Source organism: Gossypium hirsutum, chromosome D06 (assembly GCF_007990345.1).
Source record: "Gossypium hirsutum isolate 1008001.06 chromosome D06, Gossypium_hirsutum_v2.1, whole genome shotgun sequence".
In the NCBI taxonomy this organism is placed as follows: Eukaryota; Viridiplantae; Streptophyta; class Magnoliopsida; order Malvales; family Malvaceae; genus Gossypium; species Gossypium hirsutum.
Window position 1 is genome coordinate 62,868,202 of NC_053442.1, and position 25,989 is coordinate 62,894,190.

The following is a 25,989-nucleotide window of genomic DNA, read 5'->3' on the forward strand; positions in this document are numbered from 1 at the left end:
TGGCGTCTAAAAGAGGGCAGTTCATATTGGGATCTATGAAAGTATAATTTTTGAGGGGGATAAACACACTAACATCTGCTTTACATGTACATATCAAAAGATTCATATCAGGAATGAACAAAATACCTAACTAGACCTCTCTGAATGATATTAACACTTGGAGAGACAGATGCCTACTGCTTAACCTCCCCCTCATTATCGTCCTGAGCAACACTTCGGTCACGGTTCCCTTGAGAGTTATCATCTTGAGTAACACTTTGATCGCGGTTCCCTTGAGAATTCTCTGGAGCAACACCTCGCTCACGGTTCCCTCGAGATTTTCGGAAATATTTTGAAACAAAAGCTTCAGCCAAATCAGGATATTTCCCCTTGATCATGTTCTCCAGACACTTGAGATAAGAGAAATCTTGCTTATGACCATCGGTTGTGACAACATAGAGGCACCTGGTATCCAGGAAAAGGCTGTGCTTGTTTACCTGTTTTGCATCAAATGGTGATGCACAACAAATAATTGATTAATCCTTTCTTTTCTTCTCTGAAAGAATATATAATTAAAATCCATAAATACTATGTACCCAAAAAAATATTAATATCACTATAAAATTGCACACCATCATTCATAGGTAACTCATTCCAAAATCATAGGTAACTCATTCCAAAATCAAATTCAAATTCAGAACCGGTCTTATATAGACTGAAATTGGAACTGTTAAACTGACCAAAAAAATAAAAAGATCACTTCATCCTATGCTGATGACTATATGCAATCATGTTTTCCCCAAGTCTTATAAAATATCTAACATACAAGAAATTTTAAGCATGTTAAGTGTGTTTTCTGACATCTATTAAGTCTCGGATTTCTTGTGCTATTACATTCAAATTGTGCCTCTCCACCTATTACCAATCGGTTTTAGGTTCAATGCTTAACAAAACCAATCTAAGGCAAGGGCCAGGAAGCATGGGACAAATTTACGTGACCAGACAGCATAGGATCTAGATGTCACAGAAGTGTACTGAATATCAGTAAGAGTTAACATGCATACATAATGCACAGTCCAAAACAACACAAGCTGTATCAAGGGAATTTGGTTCTTTAACTGAATAAAGAACAAGAAAACATCACCCTAAGCTGAAGGCACCTTCTTCTAATACTTCCAGAGTACTTTAAAAGGCCTGAGAATTTGATGCTATCACTAGACAAAGAACTTAAACTACAAAGAGATGAAATGTCAGAGCCGACACCTCAGAACAAGGCAAACATCTTATCATTGGTGAAATTGGAACTTGGCAGTAACATGTAAACACATGCAAAGTACGAGCCAATATGAGAGATGAATAGTGAGCGACTCATGTAACTAATGGAGAACTCCAACCATTAAGAGAATCTGTTTACATGGATGTCTTTGTCCACTTATTAAAAGCTCACAAATCACAGATGCCAAGCCATGGCCTAAAATTCTTCCATGTATCACAAATGATAGGAACATCATTCAAACAAAGGCAAAGTGGGAAAAAAATTGGATAGAGAAGCCATACCATGACATAATCAATACCAGCACCCATTTTTACAGCTTTGTCTGGATGATGAGCTAAAACATTATCAAGTACAAACGTCTGATCATCGGCAGACAGTGGATCCCCATCGTTGTACCTTCAAATATGAATTTTCTATTGAGAAAACTCGCATAAGATGAAAACATGCAGTTTAAAGCAGAAACTATTGATTGCAGGGTTGGGGAATGGGAAAGTAAAAAAAAAGATTAAGCAGTACAATAATTAGACTCCGAGAATAAATGTAGGCTAGGTCCTTGGAAGTGTCTGCTTTGTTACATATGGATCTAATAAAACTGGAGCGAACCCTAATGCTTAAAAGAATCATGAAAATTTTGACATGAACTATGATAGCAAAGATTGTTCATGCAAAATGCAAATTGTTTCCCACTTGAAAGGTGATTAAAAACATATAATGCCATACAAATAGATCATCAAATGTAAGGGCATCTAATTTCCCAGAATTTCCTAACTCATGCAGATCCATGTCAATTAACAACATAAAGAAATTACTTTCTACTTTCTGATGTAACTAAAAACATTGTCATAAAATTTCAAGAGCAAAAGTCTAAAAATTTACCCAGTCTGGTGCATTATTTTTCTGATTGACTGCATGAGTGGCTCAACATCCGAGAGAATATCTTTCTCCTCAGAAGTAAACATGTCTAGTCTTTGTCTTGTAACAGTGTACATTGCAGCCATACTGGAATCATCATTCATCATTCGAGCTGGCTTCACAGGACGATTCTTCTTATTAGCATCTGAAGCCCAACGACGTGAGCCCTTACTCTGTCCCCACTGATGCTGTTTTTCACTTTGAGTGTTATCCTCACCCTGTGGCATATCCCAGCCACTAGAACTTGCAGGTTGGTTTAAGTCATTAAGGGTGCCCCAACCCTGTGAACATTCGGGTGACTTTTGCTGGTCCCATGAATTATTCATTGTAGGTGACTTTTCTTGGTCCCAAGAACTATTTGCTGGTGGCTTTTGTTGATCCCAAGAATTATTTGCCGTAGATGATTTTTGCCGATCCCAAGAACTATTTGTTGCAGGTGACTTTTGTTGGTCCCAAGCATTATTCATTGTCTGTGACTTTTGTTGGTCCCAAGCACTATTCTTACTCCAGCCTTTTGTAGGTGACTCATCTGAGCCTGCAGCAGATGAGGAAACCCAATCAGACATTGACTGAACTGGCTTTTCCCAAGAAGCTTTTTCATCCCAACTAGATGTCGATTGAACTACCATTTCCTCTGTCACTTTGTTATTCCAACCAGATGCTGACTGCACCGGCTTTACTTGACTTGCTTTATTATCCCATTCATTTTCAATTCTCCCTTGGCCTGGCTGGTTATCATTTCCAATGAAGCCAGATTCATGAACTGCAGCAGTCTTCGTTCCCCAAGAAGAAACAGTATCCCAGCTACTAGATTTGGAAGTTTTGTCCAAAGATTTTTTAGGGGAGGAATCTTTTGTCCCCCAACCAGACCATGGCGCTGCAGCACTAGCATCAAGTTCTTCAGATTCTTTGCTCATTATTCCCCAACTAGCACCAGAATCCCAACCATTGGGCTTGGAGGCTCTCTCTTCCACAGGAAGGACATCTCGTGTATCAAACTTTTTCATCCCCCAACCAGACAATTCAGTTTGCTCTTTCATACAAGTTCCATCCGTTTTTGGAGAGACATCTTGTGATTTAGATTTGCTCATCCCCCAATCAGACCACTCGCTTTGCTTCTTTGAACCGGATGCAGCTGCTGCAAAATTGTCACCATCCTCTGCATTTTTATGCCATGCAGACAAGGCATCCCAACCAACATCCACTTTTGGAGAGACAACATCTTGTGATTTAGATTTGCTCGCCCCCCAATCAGAACACTCATTTTGCTTCTTCGAACTGGTTGCAGCAGCTGCAAATTTGTCACCATCCTCTGCATTTTTATTCCATCCAGACAAAGCATCCCAACCAACATCTTGTGAGTTAGATTTGCTTGCACCCCAACCAGACCACTCATTTTGCTTCTCCGAACTGGTCGTAGCTGCAGCAAATTTGTCAACATCCTCAGCATTTTTATTCCATCCAGATGCATCCCAACCAACATCTGACACCTTCTCCAAAGACACATCTTTTTCCCAATTTGCACTAGCTGACTGACCGTCTAAATTATTCTCAAATTCAGCTGCGTCCTCAAACACCAGCTTATCTAAACCAGTGCTATGGTCTGGAGACAAGCACCACTCATCCATTAAATCATCAACTTCTTCTCCCAGGCAAGCAGTATTAGAATTGCTTCCACCAGCACCACTAACCATGTGCAGAAAGTTGTAGACATCCATTCCACTCATTTGATCAGATCCAGACTGGGAAAGAAAAAAGATAATGAGAAAATGCTACACTAGAAATCAATGAAAGCCAATAAGAAGTTTGTTGCTCGAACTCAATTGCAGGTGTCAACTGCAGGTATGCATTGTCTGACATGCCAACTACATGAAATAGAACACATGCCAATACAGTTATAGAGGGTTCAAAATGAGGAAAAAGCTCTATGGGTTCTTTAACCAAAATAAAATATTAAGACCCGTTTTTTTGGTCAAGTAAAAATATTAAGATCTTAGTAAATGAACCTAAATGGGACAGATGAAAAGGGCAAGGGCGTTGGCAGTAATAACCCAAGATGGAGGAAGAGAGAGGAACCAAGAAAACAAAGATGGCATCAGATCATCAAGCTTCATATCTCGTTACTGTAACTGAGTCTAAATTGTCAGCTTATTGTGTGGCATGAAGATCTATAGCAATTAAAACCTGAAAGGGTATGGAACTGAAGAAACTAATTCTGGTTAGGGTAGCAACTTGGTCTAATTTGGTGGATTCAGATATCTCCAGCTGAAACCATCACAGGTCCCATACCCATGTTCGTGACAAGTCGTGTTGACACCAAATTCCACCAAAAATACCAAGTTCAAGCAACAATCGAGGATAAGAGTTAGGAATATCATTAAAAAGCGTAACTCCAAATATGACATACCTCCTGATTCCACAGGAGGTCAAACCGTGATCCTGTTCCAACAGCCACACATTTACCCCAAGAACAGGATGCAACTATGCTCGACAAGGAATCATCATAGCATTTCTCAGCAGCCCTTTCAAAACACTTTCTTGGTGTCTGTGCAACCATAAAAGAGCTAATTGATTCAAAGGAACAATGGTTTATCCAAGAAGGGACTTCTTGTAATTTCTCAACTTAGAAAGAATAACAAAATACTTACAAACAGTGTTGCTTCGGTAAATGGCACTTGAATATTCAATGAGCGAGATAGTGTTTTATAACCACCAGAGTTGAAGCCGATTAAATTTCCACAACATGTCATACTGTTAGCTAAGAGCATGAGGTGTTCCTTTAGAACACCTCTTGTCACCATTGACACAGAAGTGGAGAGACGCTGTAAATGTCACAAAAAGTAAGCATTTTCAGTGACAGAGAATGAAACAATAAAGCTTTAAGATTATTTGTTAGGATAAAAGTATATATGAGCTGCTATATTCATCCATTAACAGTAAGAAAAAGTAAGTTATGTTATAGTAGATGCCACGTGTGCAAAAAATGCAAGCCAAAAATGAAAAGTATGCACGTCTAAACAACCATCAAACCCTACTCTACACTTGATGTCTGGTTGAAATATACCTGCACTGCTTGTTCAAAAGCACAAGAAATTCCGAGCAGTTGCTCAACTTGCTTTATGGCATAAGGTATAGACCTATGGGTGTCAATTATATTTAGCACTGGAAGACAACAATCGATGACAGTCCTCCAGGCATCACAGTTCTGCTTCACAGCAGATTTCTCCAAAACAACTTCCAAAGCCAATTCACCCTTCTGAGTCTTACTTGGATTTCTTATCCAAGTTGTTGCATCAGGGTTAACCCAGATAATTTTTGCTGAACAGATACGAGGGTCACCTGTCCATTAAAGATACCAAAACAGTAAATATCAAAATGCAAACATTGTCGGAAAGCAACCATCATAACCAGTTTCTCAGATTACAAGCTAAATATAATTGAGACAGAGAAAGTATTCAAGGCCAAGTATCATAAGGTTTGGAAAAGAAAACAACTTGAGAGTTGTACAAAGTTGAAAATTAATGATACAACTAACAATAATTGTGTGGATATCTATATGAGTTTTGTTGCCTAGCCTTTTCTGGACCTTATACACTGCTACTATATGCTTAACTCAAAGAAATTAAAATATTCAAAAAGTATGAACAGAGATTGGAAGAGACTATATCTACAGCTTGGCGACCTTAACTTGTTAACATAATAATTACATATTAAAAATTTTTAAAAAGAAAGCTAATCACACTATCACCCTTATCTATTCAGCAATATGTAAGATTCGTACATATTGCTGAACATTTCATCAAAAGAGAAACCAAAAATCACAAAGTATAGGGCAATACCCTTGATCACTGTTTGTAGAAGAACAGGGTAGATGATGTCAGCCAGGATTTGTATAGCACTATCTAGATTATCATCATTTGTATTTCCAAAAAAGAACATCAAGCATGGCATGTCAAGCCATTTGTCCACACAGGATTGCTGGATGGAACAACTTTCACTGCCAAAAAGTTCAAAGAGAGGAGAATTTATGTACATAGCGACAGAACAGTGCAGTGGATCAAGAAATAATAGAGATTCTCAATGATAAGACATGCAACCAAAGAGAAAGTCACAATAAGTAGAAATCAGATAAAATGAAATAGATAAAAGCAGACAATGCAAGCTAAACCGAACGTCTAACAGCCTCCCAAGTTCTTTTTTGGTGGCAACCTAGTGACTATCAGGTTCCTTCCAGAGAAAAGGTCAACATCAGCAGTGATTCTTATCATGCAAGAGTTTTACCAGTACTTTGTCCCATTGCAACCAGATAAATGTTATAACAGAAACAGATCACACACTGTTAGGGTTCTAGCACAGTTGGTCAATAAAGGGAGAATATCAAACTCTACTTCTTCTAGATTGGCCAGCTGAAAGATGAAGTATGATGCTTCTTTTTATGTTTTTGTTAAAAGGAAGAGCACTACAGCTCAAACCTAGGACTTCTATCCATGTCTCACACCATTACTGATTGAGCTAAGGCCCAATTGTTAAGAGGTTTTTAAATTAACCCGTAATTAAAAGCATAAGCAATTTTAGGACCCCAGAACACAGAGAAAAAGCACAAGTGGTAAAATTGGAATATTTTCTAAGAACACTTTAACTAATAACTGATTGCCAATAGTTGGTGCTTAGTCCGATTTTGGCAAGAGATAAGTAATCAGAAGAATTTGGATTGTTGATAGTTGGCACTTAGTCATATTTTGAAATGCGTACAGTAAAGCAGAAGAATTTGGTATCTATTTCACATACCAATGTTATTACTGATAAGTTATATACTGCCTAGACATCAGTTAAAGAACATAATGCTAAGAGTCGCACCAATATATATTTGTTTTTCAAATCAGTGGAACTACAATAAATTTTAGCAAACTTCTGGCAGTAACTATTAACAGACAGTAGAATAAAGAAAACACATTTAGTCCGCCATAACAAATTCCATTGAAGAAAACTAACCTGACAAACAAATCTGTCCTCTTAAAAGTTTCAGCAGTTTTTTTCTTCTTACGAAAGGAGTTAATAGTTTCTTGGCACTTCATATGAATCTCTTGCACACTAACACTCAACTCCTTCAATAGATCCTGTGTTTTTCAACACCTCTAAAATGAGATATATTAAAAGAAGCAACATGGATGCAATTTAAAGTCTTAAATATATCCCAAAAGAAACAATAATGTTAGGCTAAGTACAGTAACCTTATTGAGAAGGATATGCCCAACAAGGCCTGCCTCTATTTCTGATACAATTTGCTGCTGCTGGTATCTGTAAGCAATGTGCTACAGTTAGGCCTTATACTACTGCATTACTCAAGCTCATCAGTAATCATATACATATCCCCTTTTCAACAAACAAAATATTGGGGGGGGGGGAATGGAACCCCAGAAAGCGGAGTGATTATGAGATTGAACATACTCAATGACGAAATCTACTGCAATATCTTTGAGTTTGACTCTTCTCAAATGATTCTTAACAAGATATGCTGCATTTTCTTGGCAATACTTTCTCCCACAATCACAATCTTTCAAATACAGAATTACACGGCGGTCAATTGGGTCATTTTTGAAACTTACTTTGCAAAGCAATATTTCCTGAAAATAAGAAAATCACAAAGTAATGGTAAGTGATATACAAAACAGACATGCTTAAGCATTACTACCTAATCATTTCATTCTACACAATCCATAGTGGATTACCTTCATCAGTTCCCAAGAAGAATTGCTACTAGGAGATGAATCAAGCACTGCTTTATATGCCGGATTTGACATTGCAGTAGCAGCTAAGACACCCACAGGTTCACCAGCGGGGAATTGAGGTCTAGTTCTAGCACTTAGCCCATATTGAAATTGTATTATTGAATTGCTACTGACATTTCTAACTGTGCCATCATAACAAATAACAACATCACGAAGGATGGCCATCAAATTCTTAAACAAGGTCCCCGGTTCAGACAATCCTCTAGTGGAGCGAACCATTACTTCTCTTGTAGATATTGAATGAACAATGCCCTCATACGGATCAAGCCCACGGAAAAAGCAACTTTTAATCAGTCCAAACTCAGCAGAAGGATAATCAATTGCATCTGAAGGATATATGCTTTGAAATTGGTGAGCCACATCTTCAACCAAAGTCTTCGAGTAGAATTTTCCTTTATCAGAAAGTTGCATTCCCAAGAATCCAATCTGCTGAACAACCTTATTGACAGCAGAATCACTCCTAGAGTCAATTAAATTACCCAAAGAGGATGTTTTTAGTATGTAATCAGCTATTGGCTCTTTGGCTACTCGAATGTGATTCTCCATTTGCAACTCAACTAATTCATTATAAGTTGACCTTAACTGATAAAGCAAGGGAGAAATAACCTGAATATCCTTCTGAATATTTTCTATAACTTCCCTAGAGACAGAAAAATCTTCTAGACAAACAGTGAAGCCCTCTGCAAAGATATTCTCCATCAATAAAGGTTGTAAAGAATCAAAGAAGTTAAGAACCTCTTTTGGACCCTTCTCATAGAAAATAGATGCCACAACTTCATTGATGACAGACTGCATAAGGTCCTTATTGAAATCAACTTTCAATATATCACTTTTTCCAATTAAGTATCTATCACTGGAGCAATCTAGGCATGCAGGAAAAGCGGTCTGCAGAATTTGGAAGGCTGTCCAACATGGAGCAACATGATTACACTTTAAAAAAGCAGGTTCTGGCAAAGCTGAAGAGAGAAACATAGACAATTGTTGAGCATCTGCCTTTTTAAACAAAAATGTCTTAAGCATAACTCTGAGTGACAACAATGAATCAGTGGCCAACTGCAAATTTAGGTTGCCACTATGGGAGCTAAGCAACTGCTTCTCCACTGAAAAGAGCTCATAAACCTCTGCTTTTGCTGATAAAGACTGCGGATAGAACAAGTGAATGCAATCTCCATCAAAATCAGCACTTAATGGCCCACAAATTAGGGGATTTATCTTCACTGTATGATCATCATGTACATATACTGAAAGTGCCTGCAATGAATGCTTATGTGTAGTCGGTGGCCTATTTATGAAAACAATATCTCCATCCATAATTCGCCGATGTACCACCTGACCAGGTCTCAAAAACGTATGCCCCTTTGACCCCTCCCTCAATGAATATGTAGAACCACCATCTCTGTAGGTCAAACACAACTTGTTATCTACCAGATTTTGCAAATATCTCATGTTGTGCATGTTAACCCTCTCCTCGAAAGTAATTCTCTGAGCAATTTCAGATGGAATACCAATCTCATTCACCTTTTTGTATGGATCACCAGTAATCACACTGCGTGAAGAAAACCCTGAACCCTTTCTAATAAACAGCGTTCTCATTTCTCTAGCCATGCTTTCGTTGACGAATCACTAGCATCTTTGTTAACCCCATATCGTGCATCTATGCTGCGGGATGCTTTAACAGTACCCCTAACTTGAAGATATTGCTCAACTGCTGATTGCAAATCGTTAGCTTCTACTTCATGCGATTCAAAATTTGGGGTACCAGACCTTGAACTTTTGATGATTTCAACTTGCTTCAGAACCTTTCTCAGCATTGATGTAGAAAGATCCTGACAAAAAAAAAAGGTCAACCACGAAAGAGATAGCACTAATATGATCCAACATGAAAATCAAGATAAGCAACCTAATTTGTTCATAATACACTTACCGAGGACATGACGCTAACGCCGTCCGAAACGTCCGGAACAGATAAACAATTTGGGGGAACAGGCAAATACTGCAAAATATATCCCTCTTGTGGGAAGAACCCTTTCCCAGAAAGTTTCCGTCTTGTCTGTGCAGGAATTCTCTTCAGTATTTCCACCACCTGTTAGCGTTTTCAAATAAATAAAACTTAACCCTGAACCATTGTTATTTCACCAAAGACACAATATCAAATAGATATTCTTATCAAGACCAACTAACAGTTCAGGAAACCTAATGCTTTCCTGATGATAATTGTTCTAGATTTGGTAAAATTTAGACTCATCCAACAAATCAACTCTCACATCAGCTTGTATCAGGAACTAAATTTTTTTTAAAATTGACGCATTTGGTATTATTTCAGAGACTGATTAATAACTTTAAAAATAACAAGATGATGCTTGAAACCAAGAAATATGAACAAAAAATCAGCCAAACTCAAACGCACTACTGACTGCTTTAAAAGACTACTACTATACTGAACTTTATGATACTAATACAAGTAAATACATGTCTAGGTGCGTAATCATGTACTGTGTCACAGCATAATAAAAATAAAATAATAAGCTAGATATGTAAAGCTCAAAATAAAACATCAAATCATGAAAAAATTGGGAAAAAGAGAATAGCACACAATGACTCAGCATCAAATCTCAACAAACATGAACATATGAAAGCCAAGGTCAAACACCAAAAGAAGAGAGAAGTTGAAGACCAACCTCACAAGGCAGAAGAGTTCGAGTATGATGGTCGCCATAGCGAAAACCATATCTCTCTAAAAAATTCCAGTTAGTTTTTGATTGTCTAGATGGCTGCTTCAACTCCAAATAACAAGCACCATCTGTTGTTTTAACCTCTTTGATTGAAACTTGTGGAGTATTCTATGAAAATCAAGAGAGAAAAGGATAAGAAAACAAAGAATAACACACCTCCAAAAAAAATTAAAGAGAACAAATACATATACAAATAAGTCCAATTTCAGCTAATTTCGAGAAATAATTCTCATTTAACCCAGGATAAAGAATGAGGTATTATACTAGAAACCCCATCATGCACAATTTACACGATATCAATTGTTAGTCCATGTAAATATCTCCAAAAGTTGCCCTTAAATTAAAATCAATCATCATATTCCCACTATTTTGCCTCTCCTTCATCCGAAGGAGTAGGCTCTGAAAACAACCCCATCCCCTCCATCATGACCATACAGTTCAATTGGGGACAGAAAACTGTTTGTGTGGGCAATCACATGCAAAATAGTAAACATCATCAGAAATGATAAACTGCAATTAGTAAACACTCGTACTGCAAATCAAACAAGCAAAAAATGATAGGCACATCAAACTCACCTCACAACAGGACGATAGCAATCTTTCAGCGACACTGCCACTTTTCATCTGAAACTGAAATGTGAAACACTAATAACTACCAAGCATGTAAATACATCAACAGATTTAGCAGCATGCTATTTAGTGAGAAGTAAAGAATTAAGAATCCAACCTTTCACAAATGATGTTACATAAAAATTAAGGGATATTATCATTTAAAACTGCAGGGCATTGAGCGCTGAATTTCAAATTCTCCAGAGGAAAAATCAAGGCATTTCTAGAAACTTTCACATGATTAAACATTTTCTTACAAATATATTGTTTATGCATTTAAATGCCAACTCAAGATTTGTGCAAATAACAGGATGATATAAGCTAAACAAAGTACAATAAGTTAATTGCTGATCTTAGTTCTAGACAGAGAAATTTGGTAAAATAGAGGAAGAAAAGTAACTTGAAATGGAAAGAAATAAGGGTTGGTGAATCTATCTAGGAGCAGTGAGGAAATAGAAACCTTTCATCACTTTAACCACTGGCAAGATTTTAATCCTGTTTTAGCTCTCAACAAGTGAGCCATTCGTCGGATTACTTTATTTTACTTTGAAGAGAGGAATAGTTATATTTAAGACTTTAAACTTTTTCCTGCAGTCAAAAAGATAACAATATTTATGATATTCTTATGAGTCAAACCATTATTTATTGTGATATCTCTTTTTGATGAGCTTCCAGGCTTATAATTTGCTAAACATTTTTAGATATAAGAGGTAATATCCTGCAAGGTTTATACCTCAGTATCCCAAGATTTATTCTGTCCCTAATGAAGCATGGAAGACAGATATACATTTCAACCTAAAAAGCTAAGCATCCTTTGACAAGACATTTCATTGATCTCCCTCAACTAATGAAAAAGAGCCAAAGAGATCAGAGCCGCTTTCTGTACAAGTGACTTCAAAACAAGATCATTTATAATAGATAATGCAATAGTTAACATACCTTGTTCTTCAATTTTAGGCACTTCAAGCAAAGCAAACTCAACAGTCGCTTTAATTCACTGATATGGCTAGGATGGTATATTGGTATTGGTAATTCAATATATCCAAAATGACCTGAAAGCAGCAACAAAAATGAGAAGTTTGGCATTTTTCTCTTGTTTTTCTAGCTTTCAACTTTTATCAATTGGCAAGACTAGACGTAAGCACCTTCACATTGTCCAGGTTCTGATGTACCACATGCGCTACATTTACCAAATTCAAGGGGCAAACCAAGGTAGGAATTCGAGAGTTGACTAACATGGTTAATAGGAAAGCCACTGACTGATGCTGTAAGCTGTGAATAAATTTTGGAAGATGAACAAAGTCAATTAGCATCAAAGAATGAACTATTGCATAAAAAATAAGAGAATTTAGTCCATCACCAACACAATTAATTTGAGGGTAAGTAATTCTCAATGATAAACCCTAATCAATCAAAATTAGTGTTCACAGAAAACATTGTTGTTAAATGATTCGACTTCCCAGTTGTAGATGCTAAAACTAGTTCCAAGAAACAAATATAGATACCATAGATAACTCCTTTGCAGGAATCGAATAGGAGGTGAAGACAGCATTAAAATAAGTGGAACATCCAAAAATCATTTTGCAGTCATCCAAATGACAAAAGACCAAGGGGGGAAGATAATTGCTATAGAGAAACAAACTAATGTGCAAATAAATGAGAAAAGACAGATTTCAACTCACAATTTCTTTAGGGGTTGCCAGACAGAACTTTATACCAACTATCTCACCATCTAAAATAACTGACGAAGAATTTTCCTCCATGTCTCTCGCTTTAAACTATAAGACAAAACTGTGCAAATAAACATCCAATAAGTAAAATGATAAGGGGAATAATATTACAACAAAAAAAAAGACCACAAGATGCAGGGGAAAAAGGAAAAGCTATCGCTAATGATATTAAAAGTTTAAAACCAGTGGCAACTTTCTCCCTATAACTACATTTGAACGCTCTTCAAATAAGTTGGACACCAAAACCCATCCAGTATCATATGGTCATCCTAGATACTAATGATAAGGACAAAATGAATTGTTTTACAAATCCACCTTAGTTTAAGGTTAAATAGCTATAACCTAATACCTATGTTAGTCAGACTAGGGATGCATGTAGGAAATTCGTATGTGTTTGAGATGTATATGCTCAACTCTTTAGAGGGTCATACCTCCATATCCATGTCTTAATATGTTTCATACATGGTACTTCAAGGAAAATTAAAAACCAAAGCAACATAGCCTGAGCATAATCACTCCCAGACTACTATAGCAACTGAACAAATCAGAGCAGAGCTAATGTGCTAAAAACGAGTTGCAAGTTCTCCATGAATAACATTTAATTACACGAATGACAGAGAAGTCTACAAGAGAAGAAGAAGACGTAAGAAAATTCCAGCACACAGTACATATCACGAAAGAAAGTGGTTGTTCAAAATAGCAAGTTCAGTCAATTAAGCTTAATTCCACAAAAAAAAAAAAGCAAGTAATACAGTAACTACACATTAATTTATAAGAAAGATGTTTTGTCATTTCCATTCACCAACTAACAAAATCAATAAAACCACAATTCATTTAGTAATAGAGACTATCCTAATTTGAAGGGGACTCAAAAACTAACCATTTCAAACCCATGAAGCATAGACCTGCATTATTCCCTCTCTTCATTTTTCTTAAATTATCCCTCTCCAACACCTATGTATAACTCATTTACAGACAAGAGTCTGTTGATATATGAAACCCCCCCCCCCAAACTTTTAAAAAGAAAAAAAAATTGAACATACCCATCCGTGTTGGACGCATACCAACACTCACACTTAAGTCCAAGTAACATAGGCATGGACGATCATAAGATAGTAGCTACATTTATGTTAAAAATATATATTATGCTTTTTCTGTTAATGAAATAGTAGCCTGAACCATAATGATGAGAATCAACAGCCAAAAACAAGAAATTTTAGCCACCTAACTTCACAAAGTCATCATGCCGGGTAAACAGCAAAGAGATTAAGGGTGATTTTTTTCCTCTTACATCTGGAATATGAAAAGACTCACCTTGAGAAAGGTCAACTACACAAGGAACTCTCTACTTCGGCACGATGGACAAAGAAAATGCAAGACCATAGACATGCATAACTTATAACCAAAATTGAAAACCAAACTGAAGTTGACTAACAAAACACAAATGGCCAAATTCCTTGCACTCTTCTTTTTTTTTTTTTAATCAACTGTCTCAGCAAAGATCACATGCAAGAAAGGGGTTAAAACAAGAAGTAGAAGTAAAAGGGTAAAAAGCATATTACCTCGAAAATTTCTTCTTTTTAGTCTACCTAAATGAAATAACCCTGAAAAAACAACGAAACCCAAGAAATGGGTTTTAGGCAAAGAGTTAAAAAAAAAAAGCCTAAAAATTAAAACTTTTTTGGTTCCTGATAAAATGAAAAAAAGAAACACCGTCTAACATTTCCAGTAACAAACCAAAAAACCAAATAAAAACTCTAACTCAAAAATTGTGTTTACTTAGGGAAAAGAATACCCAAAAAAAAAGTTTGTCATCTTTTTCTCCATTTTCTTCGCCTTTGCTTCAGTTTCTAAGTACCCAAACGTTAAAGAAGGAAAAATCATAAATTTAGGCCCATAAGACTTAAAAAATAAATTACCTGAAATATCTTTGGTTTCTTCTGAATTTTCTGACTAAAATTTTGAAACACTAAAACCCTAAAAAAATTTAAAAAGAAGGAAACCAAATGGGTTCTCGATGTAAGAGCCAGAAATGACTGATCAAACCAAAAAAATAAAATTAGTGGGGAGGGAAGAGAAAATGTAGCCCAAAAAAATGTTTTTTTTTTCAAATAAAACTAGAAATTTCTCTTCCATGATTTTGTACAATTTTTCTCTCTTCCTCTCCCTGACTGAAGGAAAGAGAGGAGGAGAAGTGAAATAACAGAAGATTTGGACAGTCAAATGAGTGAGAGAGAAAGAGAAAGGGACTTATAGAAACTGGTGTTCTTTTTGTGAGGGAATTTTTGAGCATGTTGGTGTATACATGGTTTTTACTTTATTGTTTGGGTTGGTTGGTAGGGTTGAGTAAGAAAAATCTAGATCTTAATGGCTCGATTATGACTTAGGGTAGGTTTAGATGAGAGATTGGGTGCGGTGCGTTTAGCTTATTTTTTGTCTTACGTTACAGTATTGTTATAGTATCTAATATTACTACCACTGTTATTTTTACACTAATCGCAGATAAACGCACCGCCCATCTAAACTCATCCTTAGTTTAACAATATTTCTAATAAATATTTTTGAAATAAAAAGTATTAAAAATTTTCTTAAAAGTGTTTTATTTAATAATATTTTTATCTCAAAAAGTATTTTTTTCTTCAAAAAAATACTCATTAGAAGCATTTCTAAACTAGTCCTAAAATTGAAGTATTTGATCGGTTTATAAAATATTATTTTTATTTTTATTTATTTGTAATTAATTTTTTATGATGTAAAAATAAATATTTTCTATTTAAAATATTATATAAAGATTATTTTTATTTATTTAAAAAATATCTTTAAGATTTTGCTAAATAATATTTAAAAACTATAAAATAAAATTTATTTTATTAAAATAAATTCAAAAAGTAAATATTAACATGAAAAAATTAAGAATTGAACCGAATTATAATGAACAATTCGAATCAAACAAATCTCACCCTTGAGATTGGGTATATATTTTATTTGAGCTTATGAATATGTTTTAAATATTTTTAAATATTTGTAATTAAATTTTTATTTTTTTAATAAATATGTTTTATAAATACATTTTAAGTATATATTTAAATTTTTATTTTAAGTATTTTAAAAATCCTTAATTAAATCTAATAATTTAATTTAATGATTATAGTTTATTTTTAATTGTAATTATAAAAATAGTTATTATAAAAATTATGCATTTACTGGTATAATACCATCAATCATGATTTTATTTTATTTTTAGTTATGGAGTTATTATTAATTTATAAAAATTCACATAAATATGAAATTTTAAATAAAATTAAATACAAGATATTTGAAGTGTAAGTCATAATTTGTATGCTATGAAAGAGAGAAACAAATTATAGGATCTACTATGTACCTACAGTAAGGTTTGAAGGAAATGACAGTAAGACCTTGCTTGTCTTGCTCTATTGGCTTTCAAATTAAAGAGTAAAATGAGGATGTTCAATTTTAATTAAATAATAATAATGAAAAAATAATTATTTTAACCTATATTAAAATATTATAAATTTGGCAACACTTTGATTGGAGTAATGGCTACTGCTCTTCTTTATCACTCAGGGTTGAGAAATAAAATCAAAAAAATCGAAGGTGTTTGAATGATTTATGAAGCAAAGATTTTGTAAAATTAATTTAAATTATATTTTTTATTTAACATATAATTAATTTTAATCTTCATTATGTAAAAATAAATATTTTATATTTAAAATAGTGAAATAATTTAAAAAATTTTGAAAATTTATTAGTTTGATTTTTTTTAAATGATATTAAAAAACTTAAAGCAAAGTTCATTTTGTGAAAATAAGTCTAAAAATTTAAAACCAAAAATTAATATAAAAAAACTAAAAATAAGTCTAAAAATTAAGCGAATCGATCACCAAGATTGTATGAACAAAAAAATACTACAAAACTAAATTATTATTAAATTATATTTCACTTCAACTAAAAGTAAGTATTTTAAATTTATATTTAATTCAATTATATATTAAATTTAAAATAAATGTATTAAATTATTTTTATTCAAAATTAATTACCATTACATAAAATGTTTTAATGAAAAAATTAATTAATTAAAAATAACTCAGGAAATAAAATTAAATTCATTATAATATTAATATATAAAATTGAATTAAATTTTAAGTTTAAAACTTTTAATATGTATTTAAATAAATATCATTAAAAAAGTGTTGAGGGAATTTATGAGAAGTGTCATGATCATGATGACTGCCCAACCTTAGAACTTCCTTACTTAATGGCATATTTAATATTTAACCAGAATATATTGAGTAGAAGAGTTAATGGGTCGGATCCAACTAAAATTTTAGGCTCATTTGTTAGATTCGGGCTTAGTCTAACCCGAAAAATGAACTTAAAATTTTGTCTAAAAATGATCAAGATAAAAATACTAAAACTTGAGTTCAGCTCACCCATATTAATATTTTTATATATATTTTTAAAAAAAATATATAGTACATCAAAAACACGGGGAACATTAAAATAAATGTTTCCCAACAAATTAAAAATAAATTTAAAAACATATGTATACTTAAATAACACTAAGATAGGTGCAACTTAACAAACAAATGCATCTAAAATAGTAACAAAATTAACAATAAAACAAGAGTTATATAATATTTAAACAATAACAACAAAATAGTAGCAAGATAATAGTGAAATGGTAGCAAATTTGTGAAAAAAAGGAAATAGCAAGAAAATAGTAAAAAAGTAGCAAGAAAACAATAAAAAAGTAGCATATTTTTTTGCATATTCGGGTCTGGCCGGGTTCAGGCAAAAAAAACTTTACCCAAGGCCCAGCCCGTTTTTTTTTTTGCCTAAGCCCATTTTTCAGGCCTATATTTTTACCCAAACCCTCCTACTTTTCAGGCAGACCTTTGAGCCGAATGGCCCGACCCATGAACAAGTTTAATCTTAGGTATTCTCTTATATATTTTTTAAGGATTTTGTGTCAACAATTTTTGGTTTGTTTTTAGAAAATATATTTAATTAAATAAGGTAGTTTTTTAAGAATTCTTATGTGATCTACTTACATTACATATAATATATGGGCTAAATTTTATGATATTTGTATCCCTATATAGAAAGTAATTGTTTTGATGAGATTTGGGCGAATCATAGTAGATTGAAGTTAGCTTAGTGAATTGGATTAACCTTGATAGAGGTTTTATTGTTGAGGCAGTTGTGAGAAGTGTGCCTAGTGTAGTGTCAGGGCTAGTGCTCACCATGTTATTGCTCAATGTCATAATTTGCCTTACATGGAGTTGACATGTTTTTTTAACAAATCTTTGGGTTGTGATCTTTGGTGATTACGTGGACGTGTGTAAAATATATTTTAAAAATTAGTTTGGATTGAATAAAGTAAATTGACTTTCTATTTTTAGGAGATTGGATTGAGTAATTTGGTAAGATATTTCAAAGATTTGAAGTCTTATCCTGATCATATCGAAGATATTTTCCTTGATGATTATCTTACTATTTTGATGAAAACTTTAATTGTAATTGATCTTTATCTTATCAAGCATCAAACTCTTGTATATTGAAAGGCTTGTGTATGTAAAGTAGTATGGAGAATTTTAACACTTTTGTTATTTAGAACTTGCTTTTCAGAATGCATTTTGTAAGTAATTAAGTGAGTCGCTTAGTTGATGTCCTTAGAGGAGAGTGATAATCAATCTGCGTAAACATTTTCGGTGTTCTTTATTTTTTTGCACTTTCTACTTTATTCTTCACTAGTGCCTGAAGCAGTCAGTACTACTCGTGATGGTTTTCTAAATATAAATTTAAATATATTAATTGAAAAATATAATATATAATTAATTATATTTTTATTATTTTTAATTAAAATTTGTTGAACACAAAAATGAAAAATAGAATAATCAGTAATTAATAAAGTTTAAATATATATTTTAATTCAATTAATAAATAAATGTAGTCAAACTTTTAGCATCCTAAATTTTTCAAAAAATGGATTTTTTATAAATAAAAATTCCCTTTTTAGCAAAAAAAACTATTTTATTCATAATTAAAGTTTGGAATTAAAATTGTGAAAAAAAAAATTATTGCTCAATATATACATAGCAAAATTTGGGCAAATTACCAAAAAAAGCTCTATTTTTTTAAAATTTATCGAAATGGGCCCAGTATTTTATTATTTACCGGAATGGGCCATTTTCTCCGAAATCGCGTCCACGTCAGCGCGATGTCAGGGGACGTGTCAAAACATCGGGTCCACGTCAGCGCGCTTTGCTTACGTTGACACAAATTGCGCCTACGAGGACGCGATTTGCTGACGTAGATGAACAGTTTATGTTTTTTTAGCTTGGAAAACTTTAAAAGGTCATAACTTTTCGCTCGACTGTCTGATTGAGACGATTTTTTTTATTTCGAATAACTTTTCTAGATCTATGCGCTGACAAACAGCTGAATGCGGTTTGCCGCAGTTTTCATCGAAAAAGATCCTTTTTTGCCCCTAAATTTTGATTTTTTCGGTTTAAAATTGAATTTTGAAACATTCAAATCATTATTTTCCTTATTTATTTGAAGTAAACACCGGATTTTTTTTACAGAATTGTTGTATTATTTTTTCTGATTTGATACGTGTATGGAATAGGTCCGATAAATCGTTAGAACGTAAGTAATATAATTAAGATAATAACAGTATTTCTGTAATATGTCAATTAATTAGTTTAGTTTAGTTGGTTAAGATGCTTACTATTTTCCCTTAGTACCTTGGTTCAAATTTTGTTAGTAACAATTTTGAATCTTTTTTGTACTTGTTGCTATTGATGTAATATTGAATAGTTAATTGATTAAAAAAATAAATACAAGTACAAAAAGATTCAAAATTTATTTTTTCAAAATACCAAAAAAGCCCTATATTTTTAAAATTTATCAAAATAGGCCCGGAATTTTATTTTTTTGACTGTTGGGTACTGTTCACGCACGGGCCGAAATCGCGTCCACGTTTCCTGACGCGTACCCTGACATCGCGCTGACGTGGACGCGATTTCCCGGAAAAAGGACCATTTCGGTAAATAATTAAAAAATGGGCCCATTTTGGTAATTTTTGAAAAAAAAAACTTTTATTGGTAAATTGCCCACAAAATTTAATTAAAATTTACTGAAAGGTTATTAAGTCCATACTATGTATTTAGGCTTATTTGAAGTGGTTTGATTTAATTGAAATTGAAATTTCAAAATTATGAAATACTAAATTTTATGATCGTTTGGCTTATTTAAAGTTGTTCCAACTTAAAATTTACTTAGCATTTAGACAGTGTAAAATTATGAATTTAAAGATCAAAATTGATTATTAAAAACTTAAGTTTTGAAAATGAAAATATAAGAAATCATCACAATCTGCCCAGATTTTCCAGGTTAACAATTTCGACTAACCTACTTTAAGGCCTCATATCTTTTAACACAAAACTCATATGTTCGATATAGCAATACTAAATGAAAGCACAAACTTCATACTATGAAAAATACATCTACATTTTAAAACAAATGAATATTTAAAGATGAATTTCCGGTGTGTCAAAATTGACTATTCGAGACTGTTAAGAACCTACACACCAAAAACTTCAAAAATTATTCTCTTAAATTATTAAATCGAAATGTATGCCACACATACTATTTAAAAGACCTTGAAGTGAACTTTGATTTAGCACTAGCAATTTCATCGAAATCAACCCAAATAAAATATATAGATTTTATGAAAGATAGTTTAAAACACAAAGATTCCTAGAAATCTTACCTTAGGGTGAGTTTGGATGGGCGGTGCATTTACCTGCTGTTAGTGTAAAAACATCGGTAGCGGTGAGATTAGATATTGTAGTGATACTGTAGCGTGAGACAAAAAGTAAGCTAAACGCACTACACCGCACCCAATCGCCGATCCAAACCCACCCTTAATCGCTAAAACTCAAGATAGATTTGCACTTTTTCTTCCCTAGGGTTAGCTTTTCCCAAATTGCCTAAACCACCATCTAATAAAAATACCAGAAGTGATTCTCTCTTGTTTTTCACTCTATTATTTTATGATAAAAAACTATAAAATACACATAAAATTGGGCTTAAAAAAAAGAAGAAGCTAATGAAGTACTGGGCATTTAAAATACCGATTTAAAAATTATGGGTATTACCCCAAACCAATTTTCCCTATTCCTAAAACCATCACAATTCATTTTTAAGTACCTTGGTTCAATTGGTTGTCATATTTGCATTGAAGTTGCTATCTTTTACAACTTTGTATTGTAGCAACCATTTTTCAGTAATGTCAAAAACAGTGATTTCGGAACTTTTTTTTTATAGGTGAGTCCGTAAATATTATTATTAATTTTTAAGAGTCTATTTTAGTATTATATTAAATTTTGTTTTAGTAATTTTATTGTGTTGATAGTTAATTAAAGTATAAGGATTAAATTGTAAAAGTTGTAAAAGTTAATTGCTACGAAGTTTTGGGTAATTAATGGACCAATTGTGCAATTGGGCTGATAGAAAATGTATATTCGGTGGTGGTGGATTATGGAACCCACTAACTTAAGTTAATTTGGCTTATGGATAAGTTAATTAAGCTTAATTAGAATAATTAATAATTAACTAAACCTAATCATAAGTATATAAGCCAAAAATAATAAAAAATAAGGATCATCTTCATCTTTTTTTCATCTAAAACTGATTGAAGGAGAGGAGAAAACCATTAGTTTCGTCCAAGCTCTAAATCTTTATTTGGTAAGCAATTTTGATTCATATCTTGTAAAATTTATGTTTTTGAAGTTCTAGAAGCTTGATTTAGTTACCCGAGTACTAATTTGTAAAACTGTTAAAGTTTTAAAAGTTGCTATTGATGATTTCTTGAATTTTTTTGGTTAAATGATTAGTTTGTAAGTTTAGATGTGATAAAGGACTAATTTGTAAAGTAAAATTTGTTAGTTTTGAGCGTAGGGACTAAAGTGAGAATATTTTAAAATTAGCATGAATTTAATGTAATTATTGTTAATATAGGGATATAGAAGGATGTAATTCGGATTGATTTTGAAATCGAAGCTCAATTTGAAAGTTATAGTAAATTTGATTTTAGGGGCTAAATTTAATAAAATACAAAAGTCTGGGGATCATTTAGAAATTTGAAACTGAACTGTCATATGCATAAAATAGAATATTATAAAGTATTTGAAATTGATAATTGAAATGAATTATTATTATAAATCGGGATTTGGACCAAACTGTTGATAATCACGGAAAAGGCATCTTAGCAGATTAATCCTTGAAGTTTCGTTAATTGCTGATTTTGTCTAGTAAGTTAATATGATACATGAGTATTTTTAATTGTTACATACTTGTAATGTGAATGGATGTATGTTTATTATATCTTGAATGGTTTACAAAATGGTACAAAATGTGAGATTGAATTGAATTGAAAAGAAATGTTGATATATGTTTAAAGTAATGCCCGTGTGAACATAGTAAAGAATAGGATACAGTTGGCATGCCAATTGTAACACCCCTAACCCGTATCCATCTCCAGAATAGGGTTATAGAGCATTACCGAAGTTTACAAATTAATTTACAGACATTTCATTTCATCAAGCATTCATATTTATAACCAGTCAAAATCAAAACATTAATGAGCTAACATTGACCAAATTAATTTATACATGCCATTATAACCAGAATCAAAACATCCAAAATTACCGATAGAATTAACGGATAGTGTGATAAACATTCATACATTCATTCAATGCATTATTCATTTTTTTATCAAATATATCAATGTTTCATCAATTTTCGTACAATTAACATTCAAATAATATTCACATCAATAACATACATTTCAAGCATGTAAGAATATAATTCAAGATACACGAACTTACCAGACTAAATTGCAGAAACACCAAAATTTAGGGATATTTTGGTAATTTTCTATTTTCCTCAAATTTCCACCCAATCTTGATCTAAATTAATATTTCATTCAATTTATTAATTTAAATAATAAAACAATCCATTTCATGCAATTTTGTCACTTTTTGACATTTTTACCAATTTTTCCCTTAAAATATTACTTTTATTCAATTTAGTCTCTGAACCTAAAACTTGCAAATTGGCCATTTTTAATGAATACTCATGCTAGTTGAATAATCATCTATTTTCCTCCTCCTCCTCTCCATTCCACATCCTTAATGTATAATATGGTTATATGTAACATTATATATATTTCCACCATTTATTTATATATTCATTCAAAGCTGTCCACTCGACTCATAGTTACTAAATTATTTATATCTTGAGCTATGGAACTCCGAATTAAGATCAGCTAAATTCCAATGAAACTAGACCCACATATCTTCTTAACATAAAATTTTCAGAATTTATGGTTCAGCCAATAAGTACAGTTTATTCTTTAAAATCATTCCTATTCTGCTGTCTGACAGTTTCAACCCTTCTTCACTAAAAATTAATTTTCTCCTTGTACAGGATTCGGATGATGTTGCCATTTATTTCTATTGAAAATAGACTCATTCAATATTTTATACATATAAATTTAAGGCCCTAATAATTTTTCTCAAATTTTTTATGATTTTCCAAAATCAGAACAGGGAAACCCGAAATCATTCTGACCTTATCTCACAAAATTTATTATAACTCATGATTTATAATTCCATTGCTTACACCGTTTATTCTATGAGAAACTAGACTCAATAATATTTAATTCTATATTTTGTTCATTCTCTAATTCAATTTCTACGATTTTTGGTAAATTTTCAAAGTCAGACTATTGCTGCTGTCTCAAAACTGTTTTAGTGTAAAATGTTGATAACTAAATTTACAACACCTTCCTTTCCTTTCTCTTCAATATTTTCCATCACCTTCTCTTATTTCCCTTTACTAACATAACAAGAATATAAAACCTTATATAATGAAACTCTACCTTAACATTAATTTCCTACTTTTTCAATAATATCAAACTCAAAAGTATATAAAAATCTTGATGTTCTTACCTTGTGCTATTGATTTTAATCTTTAACTTGATTTTCTCTCTTCTCCAGCTACTATTTCTTGAATCTAACTTGATATTCTAGCTCCCCATAGTCTCCTTGTTATCTTTCTCTCTTGATGGCTATGGAAATTCTTTTGATTTTTAAGTGAAAATGGTGAATTTTTGTGAAAGGACGAAATTGTAAAGAAAAGAAAGTTTCTTTCTTTCTTTTCTCTTCATACGTTGGAATGCATGGGAGAAGATGATGATTCTTCATCTTTTCTTTCTATATATATACTAAATAAAATAATAATAAAATAATAAAATGTCATTTAAAAATCAAATTAAAATATTAATAAACTAATATTTATTTGTTTATTTAATCTAAAATATCTCCAACATCATCATTATTTTCTAGATTTCTCTTTCTTATAATTGACCATTTTGCCCCTTAGATCTTTTAAAATTCCATCTTTGAGTCATCACTTAATTTGGTAAAATTATGATTTAGTCCCTCATAATTCTTCACCTATTCAATTTGGTCCCAATTCATCCATTTTCTTTACTTTCTAGATTATTCCACCCTTAAAATATTTATACTATTGGTCCTTTAACTTTTTCATATTTACACTTTAATCCTTTAAATTTTGAGTATTTACTCTTGGGCAACAAAACTTTTCTCACTTTTGCGATTTAATCATTTCTTGAATTAATATGTCATAATATACTTCCCAATGTTGACATAACTCAAAATTACCCTTTTTATCAATTTATTTTCTTATTTTACCATATCAGGGATATTATCTTACTTTCTTACTGTAGTAATTTTTGGGATATTACACCAATAGGTTTAGTTGCGCGCTTGTACCGGTTTGCACTTCGGTGCCTCTGTATAATGCTACAATTCTTCCTAATGTGTAGTACTTGCGTATCCGAATTTATTTATTAAAGTTCATTAGGCTAAATGACTAATATTATGAATTGAGTAACGATGTTGATATGATATGAGTTTGATGAATATGTGATTTTGTGTTTGGTTCTTATTCGAACCCACACTCAAAGCAATTCAGGGTACGAGGATAGCTAAGAAGGTCGTTCAGTTGAAAGTTGCGAACAATACAGATCCATCTCAGGTTTCAAAATTTTTAAACTTCCATTGTAATTGAAAACATTTTTCTTAACCAAAATTTTCCAACAACAATCACATCTATGTCTTTAGTGATCTTCCCAATTGGACTTATAGACGACCTAATAGTTCATGAAACGAATCATTTGCTCAACTTAATTCTATGGACTACAAACACTTTAGATTACATACTAATATAAGTTTTTTTTTCAAATTATAATCTATCCGTATAATACGCTTAATCTTTAGTCAAACTTTAGCTAACCAAAGAGTTAATATTGACTTTTTGTTTGTTTTCATGCAAAAACAAATAAAAACAATCATACAAAGATTTATTAAATGAGCATGTGGTAATTTTATTTATTAAATTAGTTCAAAAAAATACAAATAATCATGATGAAATCGCTACAGTAAATAATCTAAATTTTAAATATTTGTTGACATAATATATCATGTCATCATTTTTCATTAACTCCACGCTATGTTCTAAATCATTTTTGAGATGATATATAATAAATTGAGCCTTTATTGTAGTTTTTTATTTAATTATTTTTTTAGTATTTAAAACTTAAAATAAAATTTTGACTGGATGGAAAAAGATTGTATGGACAGGGATATTATTTCTTCTCGATAGTTTAATACCACATCAACAATTTCATCTCGACATAGGCGAAAACAATCCTCTCTTCCTAAAAGGAAGGAAGTGAATTTTTTTTTTCTTTCTATAGGACCAGGGGATTGGATCTAGCCGTAAGAATGCTTGGCTGATAAATAATTCACTTCTTGATCTTCGACTCTCTCAGTCACTATAAGCGT

At 32.4% G+C, this 25,989-nt stretch overlaps 1 protein-coding gene across 1 annotated transcript; it reads right to left on the minus strand.

Moving 5' to 3' along the window:
• LOC107962354 (DNA-directed RNA polymerase V subunit 1) lies at positions 1–15,360 on the minus strand. The gene is given in 20 exon segments (XM_016898700.2): positions 1–476; positions 1,537–1,651; positions 2,132–3,909; positions 4,575–4,712; positions 4,816–4,989; positions 5,232–5,506; positions 6,007–6,164; positions 7,160–7,284; positions 7,399–7,465; positions 7,616–7,791; positions 7,897–9,557; positions 9,560–9,782; positions 9,881–10,039; positions 10,635–10,796; positions 11,265–11,318; positions 12,237–12,349; positions 12,443–12,569; positions 12,980–13,088; positions 14,590–14,631; positions 14,947–15,360. Coding segments are annotated over 18 exon segments (5,889 nt in total). The 5' UTR covers positions 13,061–13,088; positions 14,590–14,631; positions 14,947–15,360; the 3' UTR covers positions 1–173.
• Between the last annotated feature and the right edge of the window lie 10,629 nt (positions 15,361–25,989).